The 26,737-nt window shown below is 33.4% G+C and overlaps 2 protein-coding genes across 4 annotated transcripts in view; both read right to left on the reverse strand.

The window, feature by feature from the left end:
- Positions 1–26,737, reverse strand: part of LOC123558573 (ATP-binding cassette sub-family E member 1-like) — a 145,148-nt gene that overhangs the window by 101,532 nt on the left and 16,879 nt on the right. The window lies entirely within an intron of this gene.
- LOC123557776 (uncharacterized) lies at positions 1,269–22,850 on the reverse strand. Of its 3 annotated transcripts, none has more exons than XM_045349462.2 (5): positions 22,694–22,850; positions 11,855–11,941; positions 9,622–9,679; positions 8,798–8,920; positions 1,269–1,526 (listed from the first exon to the last, which is right to left on the reverse strand). In XM_045349462.2, exons 1-5 carry the CDS (start codon positions 22,715–22,717, stop codon positions 1,450–1,452), a joined length of 369 nt encoding a protein of 122 aa, XP_045205397.1. In that variant the 5' UTR covers positions 22,718–22,850; the 3' UTR covers positions 1,269–1,449. The 3 variants fall into 3 exon arrangements, with proteins under 3 accessions (XP_045205397.1, XP_045205398.1, XP_045205396.1); XM_045349463.1 differs by lacking the exon at positions 1,269–1,526 and adding an exon at positions 5,466–5,821 and having other exon boundaries at positions 22,694–22,849; XM_045349461.1 differs by lacking the exon at positions 1,269–1,526 and adding an exon at positions 5,466–5,880 and having other exon boundaries at positions 22,694–22,848.

Here is a 26,737-nt window from a genome sequence, read left to right on the forward strand (position 1 = left end):
GTTACTCTATAAAATTAACTGATCCTGTTCTTTGTATTATGTATGTTAATGTCTATATATAATATATTTTGTTGAATTCTCTACAGAGCTATTGAACAAGTGCTCTTAACACTCTTATTGGACGATTCCAATGTAGGTGGCAACGATTGACATTTGAGCAGTTTTGTTTCACATTTTTCAAGTCCTAATATCATTGCTGATATCGGGCAGCCTTTTAGTTCTTTTCATTTTATAAACTGACAGAATCTCCAAAGACATTGTTATCATCCCATTTACACCTCCTAGTTTGTCTAGAATTCATCTTCATTTCCAGTGCCACTTAGTTTGGCATCAATACCGCATCCAGAAAGGGGTTGAGCTGCTTAGAGCTTAGTGGTTGAGCAATTTTTGATTTATGATATCTTTGAAAAGTTTGCAGAAATATCACCAGTAGGCAAGACAATAAATCTTATCCGAATATGAGCTTCGTGAACTGTAATCACGCTTCGTTTAGCACAGCCAAATTTCCACCATTATACTTTTATCTATTATGCATATGCATAACAATTATCTTCTTGAATCAAATTTTACAAATGCATAGATGGGGCGTTTATAGTCCTTGAGTGTATCCTTACTGTTATTTGTAGCAAACTGTTCACAAATCATACCACGTTATATATATACTGTGTTCAAATTGTAATGCTTTTGAATAAGAGCATCCATTTCATCACCTCTTTGTTACAAAATTACTAAAGAAACATCTAAAGTGTTATAAACATTTTCAATTATTGGAAGTAATCATGTACAGTAGGAAAACCTGCCATTTAGAGTGTCTAATGCAAATCATAGGGATTTTCCATTTTGGCGGCCATTTTGACAGCCATTTTGTATTTTTTCAAATGATTTTATTCTTTAAAATATACACTTAATATTTATCTTTTTACCTCTAGCAACAAACACAATATATACATTAATAATCCTGCCCATATTCTCTATAATGTAGGAGATAAGTCAGCCATCTCAAGGAAAGGGCTTGTATCCTGTCTTTGTTTTCAGATACGAGTAGAAAATTTGATAAAAAGTCAAAGTTAGGGCATAAATATCAAAATAATGCGGTAAATTATTAACAAAGCATCCAGAATGTTGCTTATTGTTTAAATAATTGCAGTGGCTCCCTATGATACTGAAATACAGAAGAACAGTCTGTGAGACAGTTACATACTCCATCGTTATGATTTATGATTGAAGGGGGATAAATCTATAGGTAAGGTAGCTGAAATTAAGACTCGTTTCCATCTATCAAAACATTGTTTTATTTCTATGGTTCTGTTCAGAAAAGTTTAAGTACTGTAAGGGATATAATTATAACATAATTTAAGACAAATTATGTATATTATGTTCTGCACTTTTTGTTTGCCACCTAGCTGTAAGGACTTTAGATCACTGCATCTCTGGAAAGTGGTGAAACGATCAAAAGCAGGTTTTCCAGGTAACGGATTTCAAAGCAACTTCCTTCCTAGGTTCGAATGGAGCCCGTCTCAAACAACCTAAAACGAGAGGTAAATCCCATTCGGGTATTAGTGTTTTTTTTACAGGAGGTCTTTGATTGAAAATGCCTTTAAGCAGACGAATAATACAAGGATGCTGACCTACAGTTTTCCCTCAGTTGAGGGTAAAACTGAAGATAACAAGGATCTGTACCCATTAATTGTCCTATATTTTAAACCTTTGTCAAAAAATGGAGAAGACAAGAAATCTGTTAAAGTTGCCGCATACAGATCAAGCTTTTGTTGACTACACCAACTACTGGACAATCTGAATTTGCAGCGATAATCTTTCTGGGTTCCTGTTCTCCAGTAAAGTTCTAGTGTGTTTTTAAAAACCTTTCGATAAAAGTTTCTAACGATAACAGCCATTCAGTCAGACTGACAGTTTGTGGATTTGGATGTACAAGACTGTTCACCCCTTGAAACAACATGTCTTTCCTGCACGGTAGTTTGACTGGTTTTGCAATCAGTAATTGTAACAGCTGGGGAAACCAAAACAGTCTTGGCCGACAGGGGGCAATCAAGATTAGTCTGCAATTAGTTTGACACTGAAGATGTGACAATTCCAGGGAATCAACTGGACTGGGAGGAATGCATAAGCAAACATGTTCATCCAGGATATTGACAGGGCATCCACTGCAAATGCCGGATGATGTTCAGTCCAAGAACTAAACACTGGTGTTTGTTTGTTTTGTGCAGTTGCAAATAAATCTATCTGAGGTGTCCCCAGAGTGTTTAAAATCTGTAACACAACTGTTTTGTTCAAGCACCACTCGGTTTCTCGGACGAAGTTCTGACTCAAGGCATCTGTTAGAGTGTTAAAACTCAACTTTACAAAGACTGCTTTCAGCTTGATATTGTTCTGTACAGCTAAATTCCATAGCTCCCAGGTCAGGCGCTACAACTGTTGAGATTTGGTACTCCTTGTTTGTTTATGTACTGGATAACACTCGTGCTGTCTGATCTGATCAGAATATTCTGATTCTGTAATTTTGGCAAGAATTGTTCTACTGTACGAATTACAGCTTTCATTTCTAGACAATTTATATGTAGCAACCTCTCTATCGGAGACCAACGGCCTTGCTCTGTACAACGATACATGTGACCACCCCAACCCCATGTCGAGCTTGCATCTGTCGTAATTGTGACTGGAAAGAAATCTGTCGCTAGTGAGCGACCCCTCAAAATGTTCTGATCCTGTAACCACCATTCTAAATGTTTCACCAGGTCTGTTGTAACAGGAATCTGGTATGACAAAGCCCTTCTGAAGGGACTCCTGTTGTTCAGTTGTTCAACAAATGAAGTGAACAGTCGTGCATTGGGTTCTAGGGAAGATGCTATCCAACTCAATAGAATAAGGAAATGTCTTGCAGTTGTTTGCCCCTGCATTATACTATTTAAAAACTGCCTCTTTCAAGTTTACTAGTCTCTCTGGAGTAGGGTACATTAATCCATGGTTTAGTAGAAATAGGCAGCCTATATATATGTTGGATTCTAAACAGGACTCAGTTGAGATTTGGTTTTGTTGATCATGAACCCTAGTTGAAAAAGTGCACTGAGAAATACAGTTCTGTCCTGTAAAAACTTTTCTTTGCTTTGTTTCAGTGCAAGCCAGTCGTCCAGATAATTTGACAGTATTATCGCATGTTTGCGCAAATATGCTGTCACTGTCGAAAGTATTTTAGTAGAACTCTCGGAAGCTGAAGTTTGTCCGAAGCAGAGAGCTCGAAATTGACAGATGTTGTTTTGAAAGGAAAACCGAAGGTATTTTCTGTGTTGTTTGTACATTTTTATGTGAAAATATGCATCTTTCAGATCTAGATTTATACTCACTCCAGCTGCCATTTTCTACTAAATGCAAAACTTTTTGAACTGTCTTCATTTTGAAATGTAATTTCCGGAGATACCTGTTGAATGGTTTCAGGTTGATGACGGGTCTCATGTCCCCATTTCTCTTTGGGACAAGTAATAATGTGCTGTAAAAACCTTCTTTTGCATTGTTCATTTTTACTCTTTGAATGACATTTGTTTGTAAAAGCTTGTCTATTTCTTCTTTTATGAATGGAATATGGTTTGAAGGCAGCTTTGCTGTTTTGATGCCCGAAAGAAAGGTTCTTTTCAAAAACTCCAGTTCGTTACCGTTTATTATTACATCTAGTACCCATTTGTCTTGAATAATATGATCCCATGCTGGTAGAAAATGAGACAGTCGACCCCCAACAGGAATATCCGGATGTTTGCTATGATACATACCTTGTCAAAACCAAATCTGCCAACTTAATAGAATCGTCTAATTCAAAGAGTTCAGAATCCGTCATGGCTACAGTACGACGAATGGAAAGCATCAGAACTACCCATCTGATCTAGGGATTTAGTTGTCATTGCAAATATATCCTTGACTTGTTTCATAGCTTTATCTTTGTCAAAGGAATCATATTGAAACTGCTAAGTAATGTCACAAGACTCTGTTGTACATAGGTAGTCATCACGATGCCCAGCCTAGCAGCTTGTTGACCTTTATATGCTATTTATTCCATTTTTTTACAAGGCTGAGTCACTAAAGACCTAGAACGAGATTTACCGAAGGAAACCATGCCGCTTAACTAAACAACTTTCAATAAGGGACTCTAGTGGTGGCACCCGAAGAAATTCATCTGTTTCTTCGACAACTGGAAAAAGTTCAAAGTTTTCTTCCGCAAATGAAGACAAATATCTAGGTGTCTTTGACATAAAACTGTTTTCTATCACTTCCTTTTGAGAAGCATCAAGTTGAATGCCCTCTTGTTCGACTATTTTTGACCGTAGCATCTTCGCCAAGCAAGTCGTACAAACACCTTTTGTTTGCTTGTTTGTTTGTGACAACTGCTGATAGTCATCAGGAAATTCTCTTGAGAACATATTGTCATTGTTAGACTGTATTGACAGCGCATCATCATTTACCGAGGTGGTATTTGATGAAGCACACGACTCACTACCTCCAGAGTGACCTGAAAAATGTTTCTGTCTGTGTGACGAAACTTTCTTTTTCTGTCTGTGTGACAGAGACTGATTTTTCTGTCTGTATGACGAGAAATCATCCTGTCTGTGTGACGGGGAAGAAACTGGAGACACTGACCGCCAGATTTCAATCCCTTAATCAAATCTGCTAGACCTTCCCCAGTCTTGTTGGCATTAGCGATATTAATGTCCAAACTATTCGAACGACCGTTCTTATTGTCAAATTTTTCATTCCATTCCGCTTCTAAAACGTCATAGCGAGAACGAAGTTTACCTTTATTACTAGTGGATGACGTACCGGAATTCGTTTCTGAATAAGACGCGTCCGAAATGTGTTTATCTTCGAAGGCAGTATCCGTCCGAGAACGTTTGACCTCTAACTTGGTCATCCTCAGACACGAAACACTAACACTTTCTATCCTCAAACACGAAACATTAACAATAAATAAAAACGAGCACAAAAAAGTCCGATTTGTTTGCGCCGAAAGTTTTTTTACCTTCCGGTTACAGAGCGGGTTAAAAGACGTGCCGAACGGAATTATCCTTACAGTAATGTCAGGTAGGTTAATTACGAAATGCAATTATAATATTATGAAAGAAAATTACAAACCGGGAGATAAAGCATTAATTATTTCAAGCAAGATTTATACGTTTTTGTTAATATTATTATATTAATAGTGTTTAAAGTTACACATACTTGTAGCATATATTTTTTGTCTTTAGATATTTCTTCATTAACAAAGATACGAGAGATAAATCACGGTACGTTAAAAAGAATCGTAACATCAATTGTAACCATTTTATGCTTTCCATGGTCAGGAGGGGGAATGGAGAAAACTCCTTCTGGGATACTGCCACTTATGGACGCTCATACACGTCATTACCAATGTATGTAAAATTATTTTGTGTACGTGCAAGTACAACTTGAAAGTAAGAAATAAATCGCCGCTTATTGTTTTAATGTATATACTTTTAGGACTGATATCGTTAACCAATCATTATGAGGACTAAATTATTTAACAAATTTCTAAATTCTGTCTTTTATGTAGTTTCTTACGTTTCATATTTTCTAATTTGTATATATGTTACAGTTTCTCAAGTTAAGGTGCGCAAACTCTTAAATGCAGTCGATAATCACCATTGGCTACTGGTGTTAAACGTCCCAAATGAGCCATTGTTTCACGTCCGTATATCGTGCAGTTGTAATCAAAATAACTAAAAAGGGCACAGTCAGCATCGTCTTTGCAAATGTTTTCGCAGGCTGTTTCATCTGTTTCATAGTTAGCTCTTGACGTTTCCTGGTGGTAGAAATGTGCATAAGGGAGAGTCAAAAACGAATCAACAAATGCACTGCATCCTAAAAAGCAAAAGAATAAGTTTTGCATGTTACCGCTTTTCAAATATCGCTTTGTGCCACACAGTCAGGGATTAATAAATTTCAGTGTATTTTTTGTGTTAGTACGGCTTAATTGTAAAGGCATTTTGTTGTTTGCCATTTGTGTTGTTTTAATGTATAATTAAAAACAGATATTTCCTAAAAACACTGCTTTCTAGGCATAAATACTATCTCTTGCATAAGGCATGTATTTAATGAATATATCTAAAACAATTAATTAAAAAACAAACAACAATCCTAAAATGAAGAGCTGAAACCTATGACGGCTTGGTAAGAACATAGGTAAATGTACGTAACTTTCTGAGACTTTATTACAACAACAATAACAACAACATTTTATTAGCAAAACATCGACAATAACTTGCCTTTGGCTAATGAACAGAAAAAATACTGATAAAATAGATATGTAATCATACATGACATATTAAGTATATGTTATACGGATGTTATATCTGTTTAATAGTACGTACTTACGGCGACAGTATGGACAGAACAAGGTAATACTACATAAACAGTTATCATAATTATTAATTATACATTTACACCTCTGCATTTCTCACACTATATGCCTCTTTAAAGTATTTACAAATATTTACAAACTCATCAGACAGTTAGATAAATTGACATTTGGCCACGAAATGCGTGGCAAAAATTTGGTGCGGATATTAGAATATTTTTGACAAGTCATTAAGAAGTGATACTCCGACTCAACAACATTATAATTGCAATTTCGACACACTATTTATTCTATCAGTTCCTACATATCTCCCAGTTTCTATAGCTAGTGAATGAGCTAATAATTTGAAACAAGTAAAAAGTTTTCTCAAATAATCATTTTCAATAAAATAAAGATACTTTTCATATTTAAATTCTGTTTTAAATTTTACATAATAATCTAGTTTGGTCATACTATGAACAATACCACTCCACTAAGACTGAACAATATAGCATATCTTTTCATATTTAAATTCTGTTTTAAATTTTACATAATAATCTAGTTTGGTCATACTATGAACAATACCACTCCACTAAGACTGTACAATATAGCATATCAAAAGCCAGTCTTAATTGATATGGGAAGACTTTAGTCAGTGTTATTATAGTAATATTTTCAACTTCTTATGAAAAAATGTCAGACCGAAATCTTAGCCAAGCATGCATGGTATGAAATATGTTTTGGTTATAATTACCTTATGTAAAAAACAGACACTTCGTTCTGTGTTGTACATATCTATTGTAAGATTCAAACGATCATTTTGCATACTATATCATGAGCAGATTTAGTAAGTCCTGTTATGAAAACGTCAATTATCTTCAGAAACTTTAAGCCTTTCACCTGTGTTAAGAAGCTGTAATTGAAGATTCAGGTTCATTTACATCACAGGCGTTAAGCTATCGAGTATAACTGTTGCCCTTTGAATGGCTGAAGTCGTACACATATACGTCCTTGATAGCTTATATATATAATGATTCATGACAGTTATATGAGAAAACTGTAAAGACAAGAATTGTCCGTACATTTACACATATCTGCATCCTTCTTATTTTATTTATTGTTATTACTTTCCTGTCAAACTACTGAACAGCAAAACTAGCACGCTAACCTAGCTAGGCAGTAACAAGATCTGATATATACGTATATATATATGTATCTCTTTAGACAGCTTCTATTGAACACCTCTTTGGACTATTGAGCTATTAGAAAGGTTGCGGAGTAACAGTTGAAATTGAAAATGTAAAACGATGAGGTCGCAGGTCGGAAACTCGCGAAACAGAGGGAAGCGCGGGCGAAATGTCGGGATTTAAGAGACATACTAGCGGGGCCACAGAGCGAAAATATGAAAACACACTGATTAGTGTCAAAACACAATATTTAAGATGTTTGATTGATGGGTCTCGTGAGAAAAGTCGAGATTTAAGACGTAAAGTGGTTAGGTCGCTAGCTAATTATCGTGTTTTTGCAGGTTTACTCCGATATTTAAATGACTTAGTTGTCATTTTTTCTCGTTCGCCTACGTTAAAACCTGAGATTTAAGATAGTTGCTCCGCGGGGCTGCGGAGAGAAGTCGAGATATACGGAATAAAGCTGCGGGGCCGTTGGGTAATCACTTACTTAACAAAGGCACGTGAAACGACCAGCCCAGATATCAGAGATATAATAACGGGTACATGTATTTAATAACTAATGGGACTTTGCGATAACATCCAAAGCTTGTATCACAGTTTTGGCAGTTAAGGTATCAGATCCACAAGTAGATAACATTTCTATCTGAAAGAGTTGTGTCTCACACTGCTGAACAAGAAATAGTACATGTAACTATAAATAATATGCACGCATCACTACAGTCATTTTTGACTACTAAATGATAAATCTTACAATTGTTAGAATCGGATTTCTGTTGAAATATCAATGACAAATATCAAGTAAAATAAATATAATGTAAATAAATAAATTCTATTTTAACATATTTTACCATCTTATACATATTTTCTTTTCAGAAGGCAATAACGTTCAAATGATACCAAAATTATACATGTTTGAGCTTACCGAACAAATACATTTGATATATTTTGATAGCGTTGCTATATAGTGTTTATTTATGGATTGGATACCTTATGTCCAGCTCTCAAACTCTGATATAATTTCTAATAAATATTTTTTCGATGTTATTTGTTTTTTGAAATATTGATTGAAATATTCATATTATGTTATTTAAATCTGTCTGCGCTAATTACGTTCTGTATGTTGTTTCTTAGGACGACGAAGCTGCTGCAAAAAACTATTCGCATGATACATTTGTATTTCTAAATGGTGTTTTATACAAATTTTGATATGCAAGATTGACACTTTATGGCTACGTCTAGCATTTATAATTACCTAAGGGCGGTATCGGTGGGCAATCGCAAACTCTTCCACTGAAACCGCTGCTTCCACAGTTACATTGCCATTGCCTGCCTTTGTTCGGAATGAATTCACATTGACTTTTTTCGTTGCAGGGACCTTCAATAAAAAGAGCTCATTTTCGAAGACAAATTGATATTTGTATGTACACGCGTTTATATCGTTTTTACCAATTCATGATGATAAACAAAATTTTACACTTGGTCGATATTGGTTTGCCAATCGTTTTATGATATGTCTTATCCAAACTTCTGAAAAATTATCCTTTGAAATTTGTCAGTTTTTTACGTCATCGTCCTACTTTAACATTGTCAAGTGTGCTTTTATCAAAACAAATAATAAGAAGACAACCAAACTTGATAACTGTTAACTAGCACCAGAACTTATACAAATTTCACACATGGTTTGCCAGGCCAAACTATTTTCCCTACTTCCGAAGATATATAGTGCGGAATACTGATGGAATATTGATGAAAGAGCCATTATATACGTAATATTATAGGACTTTGCGAATACTTCAAATATTTTGTTCAAGTTTCCACTTTAGTGACTTTTGACAGAAACCAACATTTGAATGACAGTAAGCTAAAACCTGTTCATTATTATTAGATTATTTGAAAATATTTTCAAATGACTCGCTCAAAAAATGTTTCTGCAAACTTCTTTTAAATGAGGTTTGGAGATTTTCAGTAACTTTACGATAACTTTCGACTGAGACAATTGAAATTCCAAAGCTATATGAAAATATATGTTAAGAGATATGAAAAAAAATATGTAAATGTTATTTCAATGTAACTTACACGCATAGCATTGCGATAGGCCGTTTTGTGGCGTCATACAAGCCTCCTTTGCACCGCACTGAAAATTAATAGCAACACTTCACATATTTCAATATAGAAAGTAATATACATTGCCGATACTAAACATCTTTACACAAACACAAACATCGTCAAGCAATTCTTTGATTTTATAGTTTTGATTTATAATGTCTATTTTGAACTTGTATATATTCTTACATCTATGTTAAATGATCAAATAAAAGCTAATTCCAATGAATACGACAGTGAGACACTGAAATAATTATCGTTACAATATACAAAACATTGTACAACAAATGTATCAAGTTCTTTTCTAGTTTTGCACACTACACCTTCTTCAGATTGTTGACAATGCTTTTGGTGGATTTTATATTTGTATCTAAATACAGCTGTGCTAAAATAGATCTTGTATCTGTTGTTAAGACATAGCAGCTATGATATATTATTAATGTTGAAAGTTTCACTATCGCAGAAGGGCCTAGCTTGATTCACTAGCAATTCAAATCAACACAAAATTGTATTTGAGCCGCGCCACGATAAAACCAACATAGTGGCTTTGCGACCAGCATGGATCCAGACCAGCCTGCGCATCCGCGCAGTCTAGTCAGGATCCATGCTGTTCGTTAATGATTTCTCTAATTGCAATAGGCTTTGAAAGCGAACAACATGGATCCTGACCAAACTGCACGGATGCACAAGGCTGGTCTGGATCCATGCTAGTCGCAAAGCCACTATGTTGGTTTTCTCATGGCACGGCTCATTTGTCAATTTTAGGCTATTTTTCTCCATTTAAGTACGTGTAAGGCGGTTTTATTCATTTTGCTAATATAACAACGTGTTCAGTTTGGGCTCCTTATTCAATTCGACGCTAAATATCATTTGGAAAATGCCTTTAAGGTATCCGGTCCAAAATTAAGGAAGTTCTCTTTAACAGTGCTGTTAGATATATCAAATATTGATGTCTGGTAAGCTCATATAATTTTGGTATTATTTGAAATATATTGTCTTCAGAGAAAAGATATATATATATATATATATATATATATATAACATGAAAAAAAGTTATACAAAGAGTTTGTTTTAGTTTTATATGATACTTCCATAGAAATCCAGTTACTTTGCAGTCAAAAAGACTGTAGTGATTCGTGAATATTTTCATGGTCATCTTATTTTCTTATTGTTGCTCAGTAGATACAACTTTTTCAAATAATGTCAGAAAAACATTGTGTCACCTGGCATCGAAAAGTTATCTATTTGTGGACTGGATACCTTGAAGACACTTTGTCAGTAGATCTGCAGATAAGTACTCGTGATTACAATTGTTTCATATCAGCGTCAGTCAATACCAATATATTCTTCTTAGAAATATTCTTTTAGAATCATAAAGCGTAGCCAAACGAAATAAAAGCATTGAATTTTGGATTTTGCGGTCTACTGACAAGAGGCTATTAGGTAACCCAACACTTGCACCTCAGGCCAATTTACACATGAACAAAATGTATAAAATAGTTATAAAAGTCAAATGAAAAAATTTAATTACCAAGGAATTACCTAATACACACAGCTATATAAAACAAGACAGGGATGAATATCAATCGGGGCATGTCCCGTTCAAAAACACAGTTCTTTATCGCATCGCATCGCAACTTACCATAGCAAAGTTTCATCAGGTGCCTCTGTGGCCGAGTGGTTAAGATCATTTGTCTCTCACCGAAATTGGATTGCGCCTAACTCTGGCTTTGAATTCTTTATGTGAGAAAGTCATCCATCTAGTTAACTGAAGGTCCGTGTTAATACCCAGGTACACCCCCCCCCCCCCACCACCCCCCGTGAAGAAATAATGCACGGAGAGGCACCTGGGCTCTTCCTTGACGACCGATGCGTTGATGCGACGTTAATCCCAACAAAAACGTGAATAAAAGCAACAGTTTGTTTACAAGAAAGGATATTATCATATAAGAGTATGCCTGCATGTGAGCTTAAGCATCAGACAAATCCGCCTGTCTTAACTGTTAATTAATGTTAAACATATTGAACATAATAACAGTTTCAATAATATCTTAAAAATTGTCTGGTCCGATATTATACATAGCACACACTAAAATATAGTAAATAAAATGTATTCTTCGACAGAACTGAGGTACATAACGTTATGTTGAGTGCTTGTACGTTTATGGATGGTTCAATAATTGATACTTAGGAAATGTATACAAACTTCGGTGTGTAATGTACAATTTGTTCGGTTATTTTCCCCGCACACAGCTTCAGAAAGCGGAGCAACAATCGCTAACGTACACGCAATCTGAAAAAAAAACAACAACAAAAAAAACAACGCTTAATACAAATCTTCATAGTTTAAAAACAACATGAGAAAGAAGCAATCTCTCGTGAATGATACAAGCGCATTATTTTAAAAGGGGATATAACATATATTGTCTTTCATATTGAATTTATTAAACGAGCTAAATAAATGATAAAATGCGAATTTTATTCAACGAGTTGTGGAATGTCACAAATATGTAAGCTTGTCCTGCCGAAACATAGAAAAGTGATACTTTATTCAACTTTTAAAAACAAGTCAATTTAAAAGAAAATGCTTGTACTGTAATACATTAGAACATGAGTTTCGTTTTGGTTGGAACGCACACTTTTGATAGAACTTACAATTCAGTATAAACATAAGTATTATTGAAAAAGACCAAATATACCAAAATGTGTTGTATTGTTGTCATCAGAGAGTCCGACAATAATATAAATATCAATGTATACATTAAAAGTATTTGAGAATAAAAGTCCAATATTTTAAGAATCACTTTTCCCCGTCTGCATCAGTTTTACACTAAATTTTTAAAAAAAGCTTATTTCAAACTATGACTAACTGCTTTTTTGGGCTATTATCTTTTTTACCCTAAACGCTTAAACCATCTTATTTGTACTTTTCATATCATTCAGTGGTGACAATAGACTCAGTACACATAACTAAACCCAAAGACCAAACATTTATCTATCTATCTATCTATCTATCTATCTATCTATTTTTAATATCTATCCGTCCGTCCGTCCGCCCGCGCGTGCGTGCGTGCGTGCGTGCGTCCGTCCCTCCCTCCCTCTCTCCATCCATCCATCCATCTATCGATCAGTCCGTTCGTCCGTCCGCCCGACCAACCACCCACCGACCCACCCATCCATCTATCTATCTATCAAGGTCCGCCTTGGTCAAGTTAAAAATGGAGATTATATCCGGAGGATTTTGATTCACAAGAATGTTTTCGTAATGTAGATACAATATCGCTAATTAAATACATGAAACTTACACCTCGAAACTATTAGTATTCATGAATACTTTCGCAATAATTAGGGTTTTCATGAAAACTAAACAATATCATGGCAACCACTAGATAAACATAAAAACATAAAGGAAACAAAAAACAGTGACAAAATGTTTATAAAGTGTTTTGATTTAAGACAGAGATAATTTTAATAATATTTTTATAAATGATTGAACAAGTCAATTATTGTATATAAAATTCAAAACTGTTTTACATGAAACCCATTTCAAGACAGTAAGCTTATTAAATTAAATCTAATGGAAATAATGAAATGTTTTATGAATCACGCTTATATCCTTTATTTGGACCTGTAATAAAACTTGCCAATTACCATTAAATAAGGAGTGTTAAAACAACACAGACATATATACCACTGATAAGGGTATAAATGTGTATAAATTAAGGGTAGGTATTTTTAATTGCAAGATATAATTATAATGCCATTTAAATTTAGTTTGCATACATTGGTGAAATATGAGCTGACATATTTTTATATATCTGTAATGTCTGCCTGTATACGGCCAAATACATGCACTAGCTGATTGCCAAAAGAGAAAAAGACAAATTTGACCAAGTGTGACTTTTGCAAACGTACCCTTATTTTCGAATGATTTAGTTTCAAGATGGATACTAATACTCTAAAAGGAACAGAGTAAATGACATCAAACAGAAACTGAATGAACTAGGAATAACAACAAAACTTAGAAAAAAAGACTGTATGATTTACTGAAGCAGTCTATGTCCAGAATGTTGTATTTAAGAAATACGCAAGGTATGTATGTAATTGTAAACACTGATATTGTAATGTCAAGCTCAATATTCTTCAAGATTGATAAGTACATAAGGGTTTTTGATAAAAAAATAATGTTACATATGATATTTGTTCTACACAATGTAAATAATATTATGCTAGAACTATGAACAGTTGCAATAAATTATTACTAAGTATACAACTTTTTAAATGTAAAAATGAGCTATATCTATTAACAACTAAACATTATTATATTTCAAAATTCCTACAATGCGCTTTTTTAAAAATATTATCTTCTTAAATAAGACGAAGACTTTTTGGTATGCTATAATACTGCGATCATAAAGCAATTACATATTTATGTTGTTTTTGTGAAACAATAATTATAATTTGATTTCATCTTTTACATAGTTTGTAACTGAAGTGTCAATATGCTTGTTTTATTTCTTATGAAAAACCTCCTCTTTTATTATATTTGAAATTGAAATGACACACGAATCATCCAGGTGATTATTGATTCATTATTATTATTATTATTATTATTATTATCTTCATAATAAATGTTATTTGCGAGAATATAAATTACGTTGATTAATCTCTTTTCAATATAACGTTGCCTTTTAAAATATTTCAGTTTTTAAATACGCCACATTTGAAATTGAAATAACACGCTAATCATCCAGGTGACAATACATGGAGGCAATAAAGATCGTTAATAACGGTCACCTTACTGATACCGTATTGCTGTTGTCTCCCCTGATATTGATTTTCTGTCATATCGGTCCTGAGGTCAATTCTTCCTCATGTATGTGTTTCCTCGAAAGAAACTATTATTCTTACCATTTTGATTTACACTACCTAGCCTCAAAGATAACCCATGACCGCGCAATTAAGGTATAAACCATCAAGTATTGTAAGTATAGAATAATGCCTCAAACATAATCAGCTTTTAAAATCTTTTGAACCTTTTAGTTTCTTCACATTTGTTTATTTTCTACATGTTAAGCCGCCATTTGAATTAGGTTCAAGGCACGTAAATAGATATTCATTCACAGAAATCATGTTTGATTTACGTTCCTAAAACCCATACCGTCTTGCAAGGGAGCTTTTGTAAACATCAATGATTTGATTGAAACCAAAACATTTTCACCATTTTATTTGATTGTTTTAGTATTTTATTCTTTATAATTCTTAGTGTTCAGTTTTAATCAATCAGCACTGAAAATAACACAATAACATTGCAAGTCTCACAAACCTGATGCTGATCCAGAAACTTATTTATGGACAATACTTGTACCGAAAAAAGTATAGATTTCATTTTCGAACATTTCTACAAATGTTCCACATATTATATACTAAATTTGTTATTTTTATTCTTATGCAGTATCTCTATCAGTCATACCAATTCACAAAGCTTCAAATTGTCATCGTTTCATCGTAAAGTCAGTTTTGTGACATTAGAGAGTTTGAGATTTCAACCTTCGCCTTTCCCTTCAACGTCTCTTGCGAAGTTAGCGTATGAAGTCGAAGTTCGATTAAAATTCCTTGAGAATGAACCTTACTTCTTTTAATCCGCCCATTCAATTTATCCGTTATTATGATCGTTTTTTTTTTGTGCATTTTGATATCAATTGTCCAAAAGGGCAGGACTTTTACAAGAGGTTTTAAAAAAGAAAATTAAATAAAAACATTTCAATTAATATAATCATCGCATGGATATGAGTGCGATTACGATAAAAAAAAACAACAACAACAACAACAAAAAAGAAACAAAAAAAAAAAAAAAAACGAAACAATGTGAACAATGTAAAAACTCGTCGGTGTTGCTCCGAACATTTAGGTTTTATGTAAAATGATGTCAGTATACAATGCGATTGTAAATCATACATGAGAGGAAATAAAAATGACAAGAGCTGTCCGTAAGACAACTCGCTCGTTTCTTTTTTCAGTGCTTGACTGAGTTAGCTTTGCCATTAAAAATATTCCAAGTTAGAAAGGGACATAACTCTGTCAAAATTCAAATCAGAGTTATAGGAATTTCATCTCCTGGTGTAAACTTTGATAGTAAATAACCATTTTGAGTTTCAAGTCAAAAGCTTTAATAGAAACAGAGATATTTGACTTTATCAAAAATTTTAACAAAATATTCTAAGTTAAAAAGGGGCATAATTCTGTCGAAATTCAAATCAGAGTTACGGGAATTGTTTCTCCTGGTGTAGACTTTGATAGTAAATAACCATTTTAAGTTTCAAGTCAGTAGCTTTGATAGCAACAGAGATATTTGACTCTATCAAAAACTTTAACCAACGCCGACGCCGACGCCGGCGCCAACACCGGGGCGAGTGCAGTAGCTCTACTTTTTCTTCGAAAAGTCGAGCTAATAATCATATCAACGTATTCTATTGTTGATGGTGTTCTTGAAAGATAATACAGTTAATATTTTTAAACAAAAACATGGGACACCAGCTATTACAAATGCATTTCTCGATATACTTTGAAGTTAAGTTAAATATATGCGATAAAGCAAACACAAAAGGCATGACCATAAAATATAAAGGACAGATTCATCCGTCATGCTGTTAACTAGTATTCCATAGTTTTTCTTAAAGGTTTTTTTTCACTTTGAATCGCTACTTTGTACATCGAATTCCTTAAAAGACGTTTTACTTGTAGACTCTCATAAACAATGTACCTGATGAAAATCTAACCTTTTAAGAGAGTATGTTGATAACATATACACAATTTATGAATACATTTAACAAGCGATTTGAAACAAATGTAAGATACTCTCGTGATATCATACGTTTTGGCACCACGACACTCTTAGACAGCACAATATAATGGTGCCAAGTCACCAATTGTTTAGCGAAACAGTCAAGATATGTTAGGTGGAGACGAAAATTGTCGCACAAAATAACATGTGGGCATATACACGTCTTTGTTTGAATATACTATTTCATAAGTAAAGCATGTGCAGATCCAGGAAGGGTCCGACAGAAACGGATTGATTTTATTTGGAAGTGAAACTAAAATGTTCCACTCTATCCAGATTTCAGTTTTTGATGCCGAATATGTAGACAGAGTAGATGTAAAAAGACTGAAGTTTTGACTTTCGTGATATCACATCTTCGGACGTTCAAAACTTCACTTCATACGACAAAAAGGCCCATCTTGTATAATCGATACCGCCTAGGGACACAAATATGCCGTAGAAGTTAAAGTTTGAACAAAATCTCAATGTTTCTCAAAATCAGTTGACAACTTCATACTTCCAGGTTCAGTTCAATGTATTCAGTTAAAATCATTAGCCATACAAAACTTCATTATTCTTATACTTATCGATAGTGTTTCGCATCAAATTTAGTCTAATTATGCATATGGATAATCGAATAACTTAATAAGCAGAAATCCTGAAACTAAGCTTTTATTTCACATAGTAATAAAGAGAAGTCTTAAGTTTACTTGATATTACAAGTAAAACTTTAGTAGCAACGTCTGATAAAAATAAAATACATGAATATCCGTGACGTTTTACCCCAAATATATATGAGAGACATTGAAGGGGAAGGCGAAGGTTGAAATCTCAAACTCTCTATTATGTTGGACGCATATTCTATACTGCTTCGAATATTATATTCTTCTTTATAAATATTATATGCTTGACAATTCCTGAGGCAAATGTATGCAGCCCTATCCGCCATAAAACATAAAATTTCCCAAATGGCTGACATATTTTCTCTGTACTTTCAAGTCTTCGAAGCAGACGTTATTTGACATGCATTCAATCAAAAGAATCGCTGCGCATTTCATAAACCGGTTTTGATCACAAAAAGGAAGCTTCATTCAAAAAATAAACTGAAGGAAGCATACTATTGCTACAAGAAGATGGAAATAGTAATGAAGAAATATCTGATTGTAAATAAATTGCTGGAACTTCTCTCAAAAAAAAATATTTTCTTTACTTTCAAACAAGTTCAGAATATGAACATGTTTAGATACAATCTACAAGCAAACAGTTTGTTTTTAGTATTAACTAAGACATAGCAAAATAACAGAACACTCGGTTTCAAGAAGGCGGCTGTATAATGCTCTCCGACCTTAAAGACTCAGAGTTGTGATATTTTCAGTTCTTTTGAGAGGCACCTTGAGGTGTTGCATAACTGATTATCTAGTAGATTCGATCAGATCCTTTACTTTTTGTGACTTTCTTGCATCCTTTTTAACTCACAATGTGTTCAATCGTAAACCTACATGTATTGTATATAAATATGTTTTTGCACATGCTTTAACAAGAAGCAGCTGTTGTTATTTTTCGAATCCGAATCTAGTTATCTCTTTCTTCTTAATCAATATCTTTGTTTCATTTTGTTTTCAATATTCATATTAAACACACGTAAATAGGTATTGACAGACTTTCTGTTTGAGAACTGGAGTTAGTGCGACCTTCCTAACTCACATAGTCTTGCAAGAGAGCATTTATAAACAACCAGTATTTCATTAATAAAAGCCGAATGATTATCCACTATTTTCTATGTAATTCTTTAATGATTAATTCATTGTACTGTCTATGCCATCAGTGAGTTGGCAAGCGAACAGTAAAACATACATTATATCCATAGATGTCTCTTTAATTCAGAATCATTTTATATAAGAAATAAAAAAAAAAATATTGTTTAAATGCGTATCATATTAAATACAGCTAAATTTCTTTTATTTTGCATTGAATTTCAATAGCCTGACTAAAGCTACAGATTGTATTGACTATAGTTCCATAAGGCTTTAAAATTTATGTTAAATTCAGGTGAAACAGTTAGCTTTCCATTATTTTGCTGCTTTAAAAATATCTTCTTACAGATGTTTGTTTGTTTACTTTAATCTAGAAAGGGTTTTGTTACATAGAAACGAGGATAATATAAGCAGTTGTTACTTTCTTGCAAATGATGAAATGTCCACAGGAGTTTACTTTAGATTGATGCTTATCATAGTGTTATCGTTGACAAGATAATAAAATTGCTTGACATAAGATTTACGACAGATTTACGAAAAGATCTTCGGTGTTTAGGTTTACGAAACCAAGATCCAACCACAAACTCTAACATTTCTATTCAGCAATATTTCAAGCTTTTCAAAAGTACTTTAGAAGGATGTTTAACAAAAACTATTACAGATCATTTGTATCTAGATGAAATTAAATTGTTTAATATATTCATCGCTCGGAGCTCTTAACAAAAAATATAAAAGAACTAACGCTTTGGACACCACTATAGCTTTTTCAGACGAAAATCGTTCTATATTTAGCAATATGATACATACAACATTTTGCGAAAAAGGTTTTATTATTTCGATATGTGTCGTGTTTTGAAGCGAGATAATCCCCTCGTCAAGATGTCCAAACAAACATGATTACTGTTAATTTAGTGGCTTTGGTGACTGTGATCTTTTAGATTTAATCACCTTTCACAATTTCAGTAAACCTTTTGTGCTAGCCGTATGCATTATTCCCATACTTTAACCCTGATCATAGTCCTCTTGCAGGACTGTGACTGAGACGAGACTAGCTGTCCTGGTGGACACTGCACGATTCGTCATCTCCCATCATACCAAACCAATTAAATATTTTGAATAGAAATGGACCCCAATACATTCACTGCCTTGCGTTCTCGTTATTTACATGATCTTCCATCCAATATTGTTTCATATTCGCATATGATACAGTCTTTCGCTTTTACGATCGTAGGAGGTAACTTATTGTGTCTGGACACTTAGTTTTGCTGAATCTCTGTGACTGCGATTGACATAAGAGGTTTGATTCCATACCTCATCCTTTTATTCGATGTAAATGAGATGAGAAACCAAAATTCTTTTCGGCGCCATATAACTTGCACTGCATGCGGAGTAAACTCTAAATCATCAAATGAGCGTATTGTTTCTAATATTAAAATTCCATGGTAACCTGAATCCTTCTAACTTCCAAATCGTCTCATTTAAGTCATTCTGTCACAAGATACAAGCCTCCCCAGTGCCTCATCAAGTTAAATGGTAACATAATTAAAGCAAAGTATGTGGTACTATAATTCTCAATAATTATATTATGTGTTAACACTACATACTAATACAATTTAGTTTACTGCTTGAGCATTATTCAGTTGATAACATTTCTGTATTTTCATATTTTTCTTACAAATATGAAAATGAAACTTTAACTTATTTTAAACATCCATAAAGGAAAATGGCTACTTCCACAAATGGCAAACTTTTGTAAAATAATTCCGAAGTAATAGATTTTAGAAAAATTATGGTGCACAAAAATTGTCCGTGGAATGGTGGTGCGAATAACTTTTATTCGATTATATCAGTCATACAACTGCACAAAAGGTAGTAAATTCTATAATAACCATGCAAAAAATGTTTTGATGGGGAAGAAGTTGCATTTTGTGTAAGGATGACTGCGAGCAGCTTCACAACCATGATAACTTAGAAGATAATATCATAAGCTGGTATTACTTTCATGGACATTGTTTGATAATAATGATATTACTTTATTACACAAAGCGCTATGAGGTTGTTAGCTTGCAGCAAGGAACATGTTAAATTGCTTAAGGTCTTGATTTTTATGATATTTAATGACTTCTTGATTATCCTACATATATTTGTTTTTATCATTGTCATTGTTACAATTTCTTTCTTTTATCTTGTTTATGAGAAGTTAGCTCTATTTATTTTGAAATGGTTTTAGTTTAAACCTCGTGTGAAGAAATAGCAGACATTACACTGGGGATATCATTATGCAAAATACGAACCGACATCTCAGTGGAAAGGTGAGCTGTCTTGATTCCGTATTCTTGACATTCGAACATATTAGCACAACTGATACTCATGAAACATCAAATATACGACGCGAAAATATGAATTGCGGAACTACAGACGTCAACATCCGCCACTTGTGACCCGTTAGTTAATACCATCATGCCCAATTTTGGAGTATTTTGCTTATTCTTTCATTGCATTAGACTTTACCTCAGTCGATTTACTTGGCTCAATATTACGAAGAATAGAATGGTATATTATACTAATATAAGAGTAGTCGGCATTTCAGTAGTAACAGTATGAGCAGGGACAAGCATGTACAGATTTTCATACGAATTCCTCATTCAGGATACAGAATAAGAATTTTTTATACTCTTTGAGCTTAAAGAATATTAGTTTCTAAGACAAACAATAGCAGAAACAGCACAGGTATGGTTTGGGATTTCATGTCTTACAGGTTACTATCAATACAGGGTGATATCAATATTTATCTATTTATTTATTTATATATTAAGTATAAATGTCACTAGCAAATCTATTCCACTTTTATTTGCTGACGTAATTACCCGACCCACTTTATTTTCAATGGAAAAATGTACTAAATCTCCAAAAAATATCTGCCGTTAATACTTAAAAATATTTTGCCGCTTTAATGAGAAAAACAAACTTTTAAAACCTGATGAAGTTCGAAATATTTTGTTCTTTTTGTTTTAATTTATACTTCTTACTAGGTAATATAAAGTGCCCTGTTGAAAACTTTTATTTCAGTTTTAGCTTATAATTATATATATATCAGTCAGAAAAAATATCAGAACCAAACCTTATCTACTTTAGTAGATAAATTACAGACCCCTACCCTTTTGTACATCTTACAATAATTAAGGAAAATGCCAGGCGAAAATGGGTGATCGAACAAAAAAAAAATCACGACATGTGGAATATGCTTGGTCAAATGGTACATTATAAGCCATACTTTGATTATTAAACCATTAAATTTTGGCATTTTTGTTCGAAAGAAGTATTTGAATATTTTTTTTTTCAAAATAGCAGATATCCTGAAAATAAAACGCTCGTACATCTTTAAAATTTATTGAATAATCATTATTCTACCAAACGGTGGTATTAATCTGATTAAGACACTTGTAAAATGTATCGGAATGAGAGGTCTCGAACGGGTATGCGTATATTGAGGATTTTATTTTTATTCCAATAAGCATGTTGGATGTAAACATTTAGACAATTTTTAACTTATTCCTGTAATAAAACTTTTATTTAATGTTTAAAAGAAGTAACATAACTTGTAGCACGCACCTCGGTTAAATTTATCGGACACAGTTTGAAAGACACCAATTATCTAAGGGGATAGGCTACATGTACCAGGTACATTATCATATCAAAGCCTCTATATCATGCCAGCAAAATTAAGGTAAATACACATTCTATTGTCTGCTAGTCTAAGACTAGTTAACTTTTATGTATATCATTATGTATTTTGAATACACTAACATTTATACGGACAATGCCAAACAAATACGTTTTAAATTATGCATCATTCTTAGTTTTCTATTCCCTACTACTATTCACAGAAATCATTTAGAACAATAAATGTTCTGGTCAAAGTGGGGAAACACCCCTTAAAGGTAATGACGGAGTGAACATTCAAATTTCTTCGAGCCCATGTTATGCTTCATAAGTTCCCAAAATTATTAGATAGCACGATTTACCCGAAATGTGTCACTCGTAAATTCTTTTAAATCCTATTTCAATTTATTTATAATCTGCCGTTTAACATGTGCTTAATCTATTTAAAGTTCGTTCCTAGCGATAAATTATCAAAACTAAAATTTAGATTCATGAACAAAAATATAAATTTTAACAAGATGTTAATTGTTTTTCAATTTTATAGTTAACTCTAAAATGAGATTAGATTAGATTATTTAAAATAGAAATGTGTTCAAATTTTTTGGAAAGAAAGTTCTTTCGAAACGAAAAAATCTTACCTGTTTACAAAATTTGAAAAAAAAAATCCGTAAACTGTTTATTTTGATATCAAAATGGATGAGGAAATTTTAATAATATATTTTTATGATTATGATAATCTAAACATTAATCATAACTATGTTTTCATAACATAAAGACCCCTAAGATCCTACAAAAAGTAACTTACATTTATCCAGATAAAACTTCTCATTTTTAAATACGTCTACTTCCATGTAATGTCAGCGTCAAAATGCTCACTTCCCACAACTGTTGAGACAAAATTGCAACAATTCAAATGCGCAGTTGTTTATTGATGTGCAGTTGTTTGTTTCAGCTGTTGCAATGTGTTAATGTAGCATTGTCTAAATAGGGATAAGAGAATGAGAGAAAAAATTGCTTTACTCCTTTTGTTCATTTCCAATGCATTGTAATGTTTTTGTCAGAATGTATTGAACAAAGTGGCATACGTTTGCACTGGCAAAATGATGATTCAGGCTTCCCGACACTTTTTGTATCAAAGCGTTTACGCAAAGACATGATAAGCTTCATATGTTTTTATCATATTATTTTTATATTCGAATATGCTTATGCTTTTAGTTATATTAGATACTTACATATTTATGTACAATGACGCACTCGTAAATTTATTTTTTCTCTTATATTGACACGGCATATTCGGGTCTCTTTGTATAAATATGGCATATATATTCGTCTATTTGTAGTGGCACTGCTTGTATTAGTCACCTTATATTGATACTGCCTAGTTTGGCCATTTTAAACACACATCAGATGACTTAACATTTAGCCTGTTGGCGGCAAGTGAATCTTCCTTTGCGACCAGTGCAGACAAAGAGCAGCCTGCACATTCGTGCAGTCAGATCATGGTCTGCACTTTTCGCTATTCAGTCAGTAAATTCAGTGAATACCCCTTCTAATAATAAATGGTACTGCCCAAACTGAATGACAGACCAGTCCATTTTAGAAATTTAGCAGAGTAAGGGTTAATAATCTGTCATTCACTGGAAACAAAAAGAATATTTATCGTGCACAAAATTAGTTACGATATACACATATCAAATATTTAACTTTTTAATGATAGACCTGATACTTGGCCAATATTTTTTAACCATTACTGTTGCCTTCACAACATTTGGCGATTTCAACAAAATCGAATAAGATTTTGAAAATAGCGATGTATTAGTTAACAGAAATGGAAGAGTGTTTAATCAATATGCATCGATAAATATGCACATTTTATGTGTGTTTAATCAATAGTAATACCGTCATTATTAGACATTGGTAAAGAGATATTGTACTACATAGTCATTTCAACCTCTGTAAACTCTGTAAAGTTACAATGATTATCACAATAGTTACTGGTTATCAGCTATGTATGGAGAAATCTGCAGCGGATGTATTGCGCGACTTAGACACGTAACGTTTCTGTTAAAGGACGTGTGCATATTTATCGTTGAAAAACAAACATAGCATTTACTCTAATTTATTATTAATATAATAATATAACATTTTAGCATTACAATTATCGCCATAAACGAATTTTTATTTGACGTTACAGACGTGACCACACCCATGATATGAAATTAAAAGGTCAATGTCCGGCTTAACTAATGCCTTTAACATAGATATATATTATAAGTAAGTTGGCTAGTTTAATTTCCCGTCATCTCGTTGAACAAAACAGTTTACCTGTTTCAATAAATCTATCCTTGTAAAAAATGTAAAATACCTGTAGTACATGACTTTGACCTGACAAGGGTTTACACTTAATGAAACAGTAAACTTATCTCCCCATGAAGGTGGAACAGTATCCATAGCACGCCTGTATCATTGGGTAATGACAGTCTATACGAGATAGATTCTGCACCCGCATTTACACTTCAAAGTGAAAGATAGAGGAATCTCAGCAATTCTGTAGATCTATCAAATTATGATGAAACGCTGGTTTAAGGCGAAAAAAAACAACAACAACAACAAAAAAAAAAACAACAACAACAATATTGGTCATTGTAATAATAAAATGCTCCAAGTGCAGAAATAAGTAATCCAAAATCATCCGAACATCCGAAAAATTTGCACATGTCACAATTTCGATTTGATTGTATTCTTCTAATGCTCTAGTGAATATCCCCACAAATAAATTAAACGTAAACGCAGTATAAGACACACAAAACCCTATTGGTGTAGTGTGTCAACAATTAGAGAACAGGTTTTCCCAAGATCTATAAAAAGATACCGACCCGATATCGATAACCGCGATGGTGACCTTTGCAGTAATGCTGGAGTTCAAAAGTAGGACGGTGCGGAGAAGGTTCGCCTAAGATGTACATCGCTAAATGTATAGGGTCTGTTAAAGAAAACAACTGATAAAAAATCAGATTTTTTAAAACATGTGTTTAATACAAATTTTTCACAGAAACTTTGAATGGCTAATACTCAGATTTATATGTAGAAGGTTTTAACCATTTTGCTTTAAATTGAATATATATCAAAAGTAAGAGTAAATGCAATTCCGGTAGTATTGTTATTGAAATGAGCTTTTTTAGGAGAATACTGTATTTGTCACCAGTCTAGATGATATCATTTGTGTAAAAAATCAGCAAGTAGGATTGATAAAGACATGTATACAAATGCTTATGTTGCATTTGCCGGATGATAGCACTCGGAAAATTATGGTAGAAAACAGCATTTGTGATAGACTTTCCAATTTTGTTATACATGAAGAAAACAGTAGTAATCTTGGTTGTCACTATAGCAGACTACAATTCCAGAACATCGTTGTTATCAGACTTTGTCTCAAATGATAATAATTGTCTCACACAGACATGTTTCCAGATCATAATATTACTGAAGTTGAAATGCCAAGGTGGTCTCAAGACCAAGGTCATATAAAGGATAACGGTATATATTTTCGAATTTTAAGTGATAGAAAGGGTTAAGACAGGAATACTTACATTAAATCTCAAGAAGAAAGTATGCAAGGTCACATCATGATATAGACTCATGCAAGGTTTCATGAATTTACTTTCAAATTCTTTTTGCGCTAGGCACGTCATTAGGTGAAATTGTACATTTGCACTATCTCAGGGGCCATAACTTTGGAAATAAGGGGCGGAGCGAGACAAAAATAAAAGGTGCACAAGTTCATGTGATGATAAAGACTAAAGTGGCATCGATTTATAAGATATATTTTTGAGCTAGGCGCGTCACAAGGTGAAACTGTGCATTTTTGACTATTTTAGGGACCATAACTCTGAAAATAGGGGGCAAAGTCAGAAGAAAAATAGAAGTTGCGTAAGTTCAGTAATGCATTATGAAGCAACAGACCATCATCAAGCGTAAGAAATCAAGGCACAATCCTTGATTCGTAAGTGGACATGGAAAAGCATAAAAGTGCCGTATGTCCATCTTGTTATACACAGTTGCATCAGATACGACATATGAGGGTCTACATTACCTTCCGATGTCATAAGGTCGCTAGTCGACTCCCTGGTTACTGCACGTCTCGATTACTGTAATGGTATTTTGTATGATTTGATGATCTGAGCATCAGGTTACTCTCTACAAAGCTACTTGGTTGGTCACATAAACATGGCCACCCTAAACCAAGCAGGCCACAAGCGGAGGGTACTGATTATTCATATATCACTGTATAGAAAATTTAGCAAATCTCTTTCTCAAAAGCAGTTTGTCTGACAACTCAATTTGTCATAAGATGGCTGCCGCGGGGGGGGGGGGGGGGGGGGGGGGGGGGGGGGGGGTTGGAGGCCAACTCTGTATTGAAACAATTGTAAATACTTCAAATTGTTCAGAATTATGTCCAGTTTGTATTAGAAATGTTGTATTGACTTTGTTGTTTTAGTTTGGCTGCTTTCTGAAAGCTATGAAAGCATGACTTGTCTTTTTTGTTAGGGTCTCTTTTATCGATTGTTTGATTTAATTTTTACAGGCTTACTTCTTGAGAGCAGGCTGCTACAGAATGGAAGGTCAACAAAATCAGTATACTTGAAAAGCAGAAAAGAAACACCAGAAAATATGAAAAGAAAGAAGAACAAGGAAACTTGAATAAAATAAACTTTTAAAAATATGAATTCATGATATACGCGGCAACTATATTTATAATGAGAACAGAGTGATTGATTAAGCTCTGTTACTTTTAGAGATAAACTACTATTATCACATTATTTTTGTTATGCACATAAAATATACTAAT

Source organism: Mercenaria mercenaria, chromosome 5 (assembly GCF_021730395.1).
Source record: "Mercenaria mercenaria strain notata chromosome 5, MADL_Memer_1, whole genome shotgun sequence".
NCBI lineage: Eukaryota > Metazoa > Mollusca > Bivalvia > Venerida > Veneridae > Mercenaria > Mercenaria mercenaria.